We start from the raw sequence: 11,130 nt of genomic DNA, 5'->3' as shown, positions 1-11,130 counted from the left end.
TTAGCATTGTCCAAACATGGATTTCCTGCTAGCTTTTCTCAGGGCCTCCTTGACCTCTTTGTTTCTCAGGCTGTAGATGAGGGGATTGACCAGGGGAGTCAGGACAGTGTAGAAGACAGAGAGAACTTTCTTGAAGTCTCTCAGTTTGTTGGTTGTGGGGAACATATAGGCAATCAGTAGAGTTCCATAATATATGGTCACCACAATGAGGTGGGAGGAGCAGGTGGAAAAGGCCTTTTGCCTCCCGGTGCTGGAAGGGATTTTTAGGATGATTGCAATGATGTAGATGTAGGACATCGAAGTAAGTAGGAATGGGACCAGTAAGAAAATCAAGCTGAGTGTTAAAGCCAACATTTCCATCATCTGAGGATCATTGCAGGAGATTTTTACCAGGGGGATAAAATCACAAAAGAAATGGTCAATATCATTGGGTCCACAGAAAGTCAACTGGGTTATCAACAATGTTGTTAGGCTACTAAGTAGGAAGCCACCTGTCCAAGAGCCACCTGCAAGCTGGAGGCAAGACCTGACACTCATATGGGCAGCATAGTGCATTGGATTGCCTATGGCTAAATACCGATCATATGACATCACCAATAAGAGAAAGCATTCTGTCGCAACCATAGAAGCAAAGAAATAATATTGTGTGATACACCCACTAAATGAAATAGTCCTGCCCTCAGTCAGGAGACTGGCCAGCAAGCTGGGCAGGATAGTCGAGGTGTAGCAGGTCTCCAAGCAGGACAAGTTCCCCAGGAAGAAGTACATGGGGGTGTGAAGGTGCTGATCAGTCACAACTAGTGCCAAGATGAGGATGTTCCCGGCCATGGTTGCAATGTAGATCACTAGAAACAGCAGGAAAAGAAGGATTTGCAGTTCAGGGAGAGTCCCAAATCCCAGGAGGATGAATTCTGCAACGGACGTTTGATTTCCCTTTTTTGGGTTCATCATGGGGTGTGTCTATGGGAAAGAAATTTACTGCGTGACATAAATGAACACCATTCACTCAGTAAAACGTCAGCATTGTTTTTTGAATGTCTACCTCTGCTGGCTACCGGAACAATAGCTGAGTAGAGAATAGAAGAGAGGGGAGGGGAAATGCCATCTCTTTTGATCCCTGGGACACATTTCATATCTGAGCAGACTACAGGTTTAAAAAAATGTTAATCTCTCTGGAAACCTGTGTAGTACCTTGACACATGGCACCAAGCACTGAAATATTATGGTGATGGGGCTGATAGAGAAGAGCACAGAAACACAAAAAGAGGAGACAGATTAGACTGATATTGGTTCAAATAATCACATATATCACGGCCTAGTATCTAAAAGCAGAACAAAGTAGGCTGGAGTTCCATTGCTGAAATGGGTCAGGATTTTAGAGGAAGCCACAACAAAGAAAGAAACCAGTCAAATAGGGCTGGGAATTGCAATGCGTGGGCAGCCAACTGCAAGTGAATTGCAGGGGAAATTAGCAGCCTAATTCTATTAGTACCCTCTGAAAATTTTATCCTAAACAAACAAGACTATCCAGTGCTTCCCTTTGACAATATTCCATAATCCTGCCGTAGGACACTCCACGTACAAAGACCCAACCAGGTGACCATCTTATGCCGAAAGGAATGACAATTGAAAATCCCTGCAGTTGGCCCCCCGTGGTGGAAGTGTTATTACTGGTCATACAGTTACTCAATAGTTATTAAAAACAAGAAATAATCCTAGAAATCACCAATTTTACTAAAAATGTACCCTCTTTTCATGAATGATTTCTGTTCAAAATTTGTAAGAAATATTATATATGCATATGATAAGAGTGGTTTGAAATGGTTTTCATACCAATTTTGATGTTTAAAAATGTATTTTTATTGATTTTATTTCTAGATTTGTATTTTATATTACTTTTATGTTTTTATATTTTATTGTGTTTTATTTGTATATTTAAAAATTATTTCTCTTTTATTTTATTTTACTTCATTTTATCAAACAACATACAATAACTTTTTTTTCCCTAAATAAAATTTTGTAAAACTAAATATGTTGCCATGGAACATTTTGATTTTGATGAATTGGTATTTTCTGATGGAAAAATATTCCATCAGAAATTTTTATCAGCTCTACATTTTATTCTATTCTTCATATTTTGTTAAAATATCAATTCTTTTTCTTTTTGTTTGTGGCTGTTGTATTTGCCAATACTGCCTCACTTGCCATTACCGATTCTTAGAGAGACAAGGTGGATGAGGTAATATCTTTTACTGGACCAATTTACTAATCTTTATTAACTGCTAAGTAAGGACCTGATCCTGCACAGAGTTAATTCTACAAACTAGAATAATTCTGTTCAGTCTGAGCCTCCTCTTGCTGAAGTCAAAGATAAAATCTCCACTGACTTCAAGGATGGGACCCTTTGATTTCAATGGGGTTTGGACAGCTAACATCTTGAACCTTCTTCAAAATGTATAGCTTGCCTCAGCAGGATTCGATTTCAATCAACAGACATCGGTAAACGTTCCTATCAGCTGAGACACTGAAACCAACAACAGAAAATATCCATCAGAAACAGATGGCATTAGCACAGCCTTCCCCCGCACCATGCATCGGCAGGGATGGGAGTCGCCGGCCCCACAGCCGGGCAGGGACCCTCTGCTCCCAGCTGTTACTGGAGTGAATGAGTGGGGCAGTGACAGCAGAGCTGCACAGAGCTCCCTGCAGACTGAGCACAGGAGCAAATATCAGGTCTGCTTTACCCACCTCATCTACCTGTCTGTAATGAAGCAGCCTCTGGCAGGACACTACTGAAAGTATCAATTCAGGACAAATTGCTTAGAGCAGGGCAGTCACAGCCCAAGGCTGGGGTTCCTCCACTACCAAGGCACACCAAACCAGCCAAAGAGAGAGGACTTTGTTTTTACCCCGCTGGCTAAGCAATTCCCTCAGACACTCCAGTATCCCAGTATCACCATGAGCACCACTTCTTATGGGGATGACTGGTTATGAAAACCAACATCCCAGTAAAAGAAGATGCTCTCCTGATCCCAAAGGACCAAGCCCAAGACGCAGGTCAATATACAAATCAGATCTTACCCACAAATCATGCTGTTGTCAATCCTTTAGAATATAAAATCTAAAGGTTTATTCATAAAAAGAAGAAAATATAGATGAGAGCTAAAAGTGGTGAAAGTAATCAATTACATATGGCAATGGCAAAGTCCTTGGTTCATGCTTGTAGCAGTGATGGAATAAACTGCAGGCTCAAATCAAGTCTCTGGAGTACATCCACAGCTTGGATGGGTCGTTCAATTATTTATTCAGAGCTTCAGCGTAGCAAAGTTCCTCCAGAGGTAAGAAGCAGGATTGAAGACCAAATGGAAGGGTTTACAGGGCCTTTTATATCATCTGCCATGTGGAAGGAAACCCGTTTGTTCCTACTGTGGAAAATCACAGCAGCAAGATGGAGTTTGGAGTCACATGGGCAAGTCACATGTCCATGCATGACTCAGTTTTCAGGCGGCAGCCATTGCTCACATACTACCTTGAACTTTCCCAGGAAAGCTCCTCAGATGTGGATTGGAGTCTCCCAAGTTCAGTTAAGTGTTTCTTGGTTGGGCACTTACTCAGAATAGTTCTTTCCCAAGAAGCTGACCAAATGCTTCACTGATGCTACTTAGAATCAAATACACTGAGATACTAGTACCTAGCCAATATTAATAACTTCAAATACAAAAATGATACACACATACAGACAGCATAATCATAACCAGAAAATTACAACCTTTTCATAGACACCTTGCTTGACCTCCTTTGTACACGATTCGGTGTAACTATGGTTGCAGCAGTGATCTATACGGTCCCACTTCATGTCAATAACTTCACACCTCCAACGCAAAATTGATGCAAGAAAGGATGACACAAACATTGCTGACTGCATCCCAAGAGCTCCCCATCCTTGGTTCTGTCTTACTACAGCTAGTATTAGGTTAGAAGCTGTATCAGTGTATAACTGAAATGGTATATCAAAGTCATGTTTAATAACATAACTGAATTTCTTTACAAACTCAAGGTAAAACTTGGTTAGAACAATAGTGGATTGGATCTGCTTTTGCAGCATGGTTCCTGTATGTCTCATGTGATCTTGCCAAGAGCTAAAGAACATAGCTACTTTATCCATACAAGCTCTGGCAAATGTTTGGAACCCAATTAATATCAAGACAATGTAGATATTAATGTTGTCCATTGTATAGGAATCCTGGCATTTTGCCATGAAAGCCATATAGCAGTGTGCCTCAGTTTCCCTTTTCATACAGCACATCAGGTCTGGAATGTCTTTTCTTCTGTGAAAAGTTCCAAGACTGTTTACAGGCACTAACTGTGCAGCATCCATATCACAGTGTCTTTTAACACAAAGTGTGTTCTTATGTATCACTCTTAACATGTTCAAAGAATTAGGCACACTGTACATTTTTACAGTTCTTGGTACCAGCAACACATTAGTTCAAAAAATTACCATCATTTTTGTTATGCCACACCTTTGGCTCAATACCATTTGGGTTTTGGCATTTTAGGGCTACCCTGTGGCTTCCTTTTGCAAAATTAATTTATCTTTTTCCTTCTTGTCCTGTAGGATCAAACCCTGATTTCTCCTGCTTAACATAATCCATTAGCTAGCTGGGCTTGTCCTCTTTGCTAACAACCACCAGCAAGTCTTTCTTCCCTCTGTCAGCCAGGTAATGTGCATCAACCCAGACACTAGCTTGTATACTAGTTTTAAGATTCTCAACTGTTATCAGTTCCAAGGCTGGACTCTGACTTAAAGAGATACCAAACAAATTCAGTGTCTGAGGGTGAGAGTTTGCTTAAGCATTCAGCCATAAAACTGTTCTTCTCTGAAACACCAGTAACCAAATCTGTCCTCAGACCCTGAAGCACAGACTACTTACGTAAAGCATCAGAATGGAGACATTCCTCTCTCAACAACCTTGTCTTCCCAACAAACTGGTCAAGCACAGTCACTTGGTTATAGGGCTGGTCAACTTTTTTTAACAATTTTCACTTCATCTGGGATCTTCTCAAAGCTATTCACACTGGATCTTTCAAAAGGAAAGTCAGTGGGTACATTCACAACAGAAAATTTCTGGCTGTTAGGAACCAAAACTTCCTTGATCAAATCACTTCCACACCATTCAGTTGCAGCAAACTGCTTGCAAAGACTACCCTGAAAACGTTTCTCTTCAGGAATCTTTCTAAGCACCAGTTCATCTTTACCTTGCTCCACAGAAGCATTGCTCTGCTGAGCCACTACCAACTCCTGTGTTCACTTACATCCAGAATCACCTTTGGCCCATCAGGTGGATTCCTACACAATCCCCTTTCAGGCAAACTCGTATACTCACTAGATAAAAGGTTAGAGGTACTTTCTTTCCCTCTGCCACACACAAGCTCAGGAATCTTTTCCTTCTTGCTTCAACTTTCCAAACTGTCAGTGGGTAACATAATCAAATCACGTTTATGCTCTCCTTGTGCCCTGGCTAGGATATTAATCTGGTCAGAAAGAGTTTGTATACCCTTTCCGAGAAACACACTAGCAACAGGCAAAGCAACAGTACCCAAATCGTTTGGTCTCTGGGATTTTGCTAGGACACTAACTGGATGCAACCTAGTTATGGTGTCATTCTCCACACAGATAACAGGTAAAGTATGGGGATACTCATCTTCCACTATCCTTGCCTTCCCAAACTGCTGACTAAACAAAGCCATCCGCTTTGGGGGCATAGCTCAGTGGTTTGAGCATTGGCTTGTTAAACTGAGGGTTATGAGTTCAATTCTTGAAGGGGTCATTTAGGGAACTGGGGTAAAAATCTGTCTGGGGATTAGTCCTGCTTTGAGTAGGGAGTTGGACTAGATGACCTCCTGAGGTCCCTTCCAGCCCTAATAGTCTATGATTCCATGATCAGCTCACAAAGCTGCCTAGGCTCCTCCAAAATTTCCTTGTCCTAGCACACAGGGCTGGTTATAGACAAATACTGGGAGAGTGGGGCAGCTTCCTTACCAGTTAAATTGCTGTTCTCCACATTACACTGAGCAAATGCTTCACTGATGCTACTTAGAATCAAACACATTGAGCTACAAATACCTAGCCAATATTCATAACTTCAAATACAAAAATGATGCACACATACAGACAGCATAATCATAAAATTACAATCTTTTCATGGACAACTTACTTGACCTCCTTTGTACAAGATTTGGTGTAACTATAGGACCTTGGTTGCAAAAGTGATCTATACAGAAACAGTTCATGCCAGTAACGTCACAACTTCTCCATGCCCGAGCAATGTCTGTGACAGAAATAAAAGTAAAATCTTGTGCATAGCATGGAGGGAAGCTTAAAGTGGAATGAAGGATGCTCCAGTGTTTGAAGAGTTTGTCTTGGATTTGGAAGATGCTTGTTCAATTCCCTCCTTGGTCACAAACTCCTTGTGTGACTTTAGGCCAGATTTCCAAAGGCCAGTAGGTACCTAAAAATGCACATTGGGGCCTGAGTAGGGTCAGTACCTAATGCCCATTAATTTCAAATCCCGCTAGGGGTGTCTGTGCCTTTAGGTCCTGAAATACCTCTACAAATTTGTTCCCCTGGGCATCAGGTCCTCGTCTTTAAACTGGTATAATAGCATCTCATAGGATGGTGGGAGGATAGATACATTAAAGACAGTGAGGTGCCCAGATCCCACAGTGATGGGAGCCAGATAACAAGCTAGGATGGCAGTGACTTGAGAGGTCTTTTCTTTTTCCAAATTCAGCTATTTTGCTTTGGGTTGGGAGTTTAAGAGAGATCATTGCCAAATTCCCCTTGGATCAGTTATCTAACAAACTTACGTTGTTTCAAAAACCTCTGAATTCAAGGAAGAGGGAGGGAAAGGCTGATTTACCTCTAAGGCAGGTCTATTACCAGCTGGAGTCTCTGTTGTCACCTCCTCACTCAGCATTTCCAGGAACAGGATCCATGTTATTCAGTCCATCTTCTGTCCCCACCACATCCACGTACTTCCATGTGTCCAGTAAATAGAATGTCATTACCCAGATGGGCTACCGTGGCTCTGTCTGGTAATGTGTCTTATGAATCATACCCTCTGTCAAATGAAGAACATCTTCTCTGATGCATTATATATCCTTCTGTGGGGAGGTGCAGTCTCCTGAGGCATGTCTTCTGTGGGGAAGGTAACAGGCAAGGGAAAGTAAGTGTTTGGTTTATTTTAGACAATGTCGCTAGAGTCAAACTTCTAGTCTTGAAGGGAAAGTCCTGAAGAGAGAAAAAACATTTTATCCTAAAACAAATCTGTTTATTGGGTGAATGTTGTTCTGATTGTGAAGTAATAACTCACTAATTCTAGGAATAATGTTTACAGCTGAGATTTACAGAGCTGCCTAAGTGATTTAGACACTAAGTTCCCATTCACTTCCCTGAGGCAGCTTTGAAAGTCTCAGCATAGTTAGCTGAACTTGCACTTTCTCTAAACAAATACTGCCCTGAATAGCAACCACACCTGTATACAGTAATATAACATCAGATGATCAGTTCAAGTAATATTTTAAAAAGCATCTGTTTTTAAAAAGTGATTTAGGTGCCTAAGTCCCACTTCAAAAATGTCTTACTTACTAAGGCTTAGCAACCTGAGTCTCACTGAAAGTCAACACAGCTTTGGCTCCTAAGTCACTTTTGATGTTCGCTTAAGTGTTTTTAAAAATGTTACCCGATTGATGCTCAGATAAAATGCAAGTAGAACAAGGTTTTTCACACATTTACATTGGGATATGTACACAATAAACACTCAATTCCCATAGCATTGCTATGAGAGTTTGGCACCTAACTCCTTTAGTCTTCTTGGATAAGCCCAGAGCATGCAAGCACAGAAGTCCGGGGACCTGAGATTAGAAAAGTGCAAAAAGTTTCTTTCCAAATCCCTGAAAAGTTTCAGGGTCACATGAATCTTGAGTGCCACAGTAATTATATAATATAGATAATCTTGTACCAGAACTATAGGCCTCTAGTGGGTCTATTGGAGTGTTTAGTGTAATGAGAGAACAGTACTGATTACATCCTGTGGAGGACAGTGTTATACATTCACGCTAGCCAGTTTATGGTCCTATATGGGTACAGTGACTATCATATCAGTTGTGTGTATTACAAGATATTCTACAACTTAAGTCTAAAAACTGCTTTTTCAGCATGAAGTTTGACATACTGTCACTTCTTACCCTGAAGGAAATATTTGTTTCAGCCTTTACGGAAGAGCACAAATATCCACATATTTCTGAATGCAAAACAAACTGTTATTCCCAGTCCTCTTCTAGCATAATTTGCTCCCTAACCACTTAGTAAGTCTCAGTTGAATTTATCACCGGTTTGAATAATTTTGTGTCTCCACAGTTTGTTCTTCATAATGCCCAATGCTAAATATTTGTGGCTCACATAAAAGCATTTTTTTAAAAAAGGTTTCTTTTTCTTTTGTTTTCTTTTTAAATAATCTGACAAATATATAGCAGATATGGGTGAAATCTTATTTAACTCTTTGAATAATACTGGCTGAATATAGGGCTAGAATATATAATATAATATAATATAATATAATATAATATAATATAATATAATATAATATAATATAATATAATATAATATAGGGATAGACCTGAATCTTCACAAATCTTGGCTTACATTTTTAATTCCAAGTTTTAATTCCAAGTTTATCAAATAGTAATCACTTAAACAATATTTTAACTAAAATCACAATTTTAATATTTAATATTCCATTTGTCATTCCCCATGATCAGCTGTCATCTAGAGCTCATAAGAATGGATCCATAAAACATTGGCTGCCCCATAGTCCCCATTATAGAGTATAGCCGCCCCTTCCCCGCCCCTACCCTTTGCTGTCCCTAGTGCTCATTATACAGCATACCCTCCCCTTCCCCACCCCACCCTCTGCTGCCCTCTAGTGCACTACTATACCATATAGCATTCTATATACTACCTGTTTTGTTATATTTTTACCCTCTATTTTTTCTTAGTGGCTGTAAGACTGGGGGGAGGGGCTGGCACAAAAGGGGGGATTTCTGAAGTGTCTAAATGGCTTAGGAGCCTAAAACCATTTTTCATAAGTGACATAGGTACACAGGAGCCTATCTCTTACTGACTGTTGATGAGATTAGTGTTCCTAAGTGCATCGGTTCCTTTTGAATATCAGATTTAGAGGCTAGATCCACAAAAGAACTACAAATAACTCACTATGCATTAGGCCAAAGGGAGAGGGGGACTGACACTACGTCCCAGTGGTCAGAGCACTCGTGAGAAGGGATACCCCTGTTCAAACCCTGCTCCATGACAGGCAGAGGGGGAAAAGAACCCTGGTTTCCAACTTCCAAGGTGATTGCCCCTGCTGGGGGGGTCACAGCTGAGAGCCCCACACACAGATGCTCTCCTCCCTCCGGCTGAGATTTAGGCACCAGGCTGGCTTTTGTCAAGTCCTTCCTTAGGTCTAGATCCTCAAAGGGACTTGGGCTCCCATCTTCCACTGAAATCAATGGGAGTCAGGAGCCTAACCTGAGCTGTGGGATCACTGCCTGGCAAGGTGCCTAGAAGCTGGGTCTCACCATGCTTAAATCCCTTTGTGGATTGAGGGACAGATTTTTACAGGTGTTTAGTGTGACCCCAGGCCATTTGATGACAACTGGCAGAGGACACAGGGATCTCATGGGTTCACCAAAAGGGGTCATGCACAGTCTCTAGAGTGTCACACGGGTCATCAGAATCATTGTAAGATGTATGCACAGAAAATGTGAGGAGCTATGTATTTATGCTAGAAATTAGGTTCTCTAGGCCTTGTAGTTCAAGGCCGGTCACTTGCAGGTAGCACGCCTTGAGATAAACTTCTCCAGACATTAGGAGGGAGCCACTAATCACCCTGGTGCACCACTGTGCATTGGCTACGTATCTCAGGTATATCACTAGTTTCATGGTGCATGTACCTGAGCTACTTTGATACTTTCTTCCTATGGCCAAATAATCTAAACTCCTCCATAGATTTCAATGACAACTTCAACCACCACCACCCATCCATCAAACTCTCTCTAGAACACTCTCACACCAGCATCATCTTCCTGGACAGCACAATCAGCATCAACAATGGAACCCTACAGACAACCATATAAAATAAACGAATGGATCACCACACCTACTGTCAGATCCAGCAACCATCCCGGACACAACAAAAAATCTGCTATCTACAGCCAGGCTCTTAGATACCACAGAATATGCACCAAGGAGAAAGTCTGGGATATTCACCTTAACACGCTTAAGAGTGCCTTCACCAAACAAAGACACTCCAAATAAGTAGATCACATCATGGAGCAAGCCACCCAAATATCCTGAGAGAACCTGCTTTAATGTGGAAAAAACCTCTCCAGCCACATACCCTGTATGGGTTCCCATGTTGTGTGGTAGGTGAAAACTAAGGGTATCATTCAACAGTTACAGACCATACTCAACTAGAACCCCATCCTAAAAGAAATCTTTCCTGAACTCCCTCTTCTGGTCTTCAACCCCCCACCCAACCTCTCCAAGTTCATCATAAGAAGCAAGCTCCCCACAGACCAGGCGACACTAACTCAAAGTGGCACCAGACCCTGCCAAAACAGCCGCAAAACCTGTAGTCATATCTCCACTTCTGTGATGAACAATACATCCTCTCCCCCACAACACACCTTTCAAAATCCATGGGTCCTACAGATGCCTATCATATGTCATGTACCTCATCCAGTGCACTAAATGCCCGCAAAACAACTATGTGGGTGCAGACAGACAGACAATCCCTACGCTTTCAAATTAACTCTCAAAAAAAAGTAATAAAAGACAAAAACACCATATCCCTTTTGGGTGAACACTTTTCGCAAAGCGATCGCTCCATATATGACCTATCAGTCCTCATCCTCAAAGGAAACCTGCACAATGCCTCAAAAGACGAGCCTAAGAGTTTAAATTCATAACTTTGCTAGACACTAAAAATCGTGGACTGACCACAGACACTGGGTTTATAGCTCATTACAATAATCTGTAACCCACTAACCTCCTTTTATCCTATG

At 41.3% G+C, this 11,130-nt stretch overlaps 1 protein-coding gene across 1 annotated transcript; it reads right to left on the bottom strand.

Annotated features, from left to right (window-relative positions):
* Positions 1-951, bottom strand: LOC123346902 (olfactory receptor 10A7-like). The gene has a single exon (XM_044984347.1). The coding sequence runs from the start codon at positions 949-951 to the stop codon at positions 1-3; it is 951 nt and encodes a 316-aa protein (XP_044840282.1).
* Positions 952-11,130: the final 10,179 nt, after the last annotated feature.

This window comes from Mauremys mutica, chromosome 12 (assembly GCF_020497125.1).
Source record: "Mauremys mutica isolate MM-2020 ecotype Southern chromosome 12, ASM2049712v1, whole genome shotgun sequence".
Taxonomy (NCBI): domain Eukaryota; kingdom Metazoa; phylum Chordata; order Testudines; family Geoemydidae; genus Mauremys; species Mauremys mutica.
This window is presented reverse-complemented; position numbering and strand designations above follow the sequence as displayed.

What these genes read in the sequence shown, in the direction of transcription:
- LOC123346902 (XM_044984347.1), bottom strand. Translation starts at nt 951, where the DNA reads ATGATGAACCCAAAAAAGGGAAATCAAACGTCCGTTGCAGAATTCATC.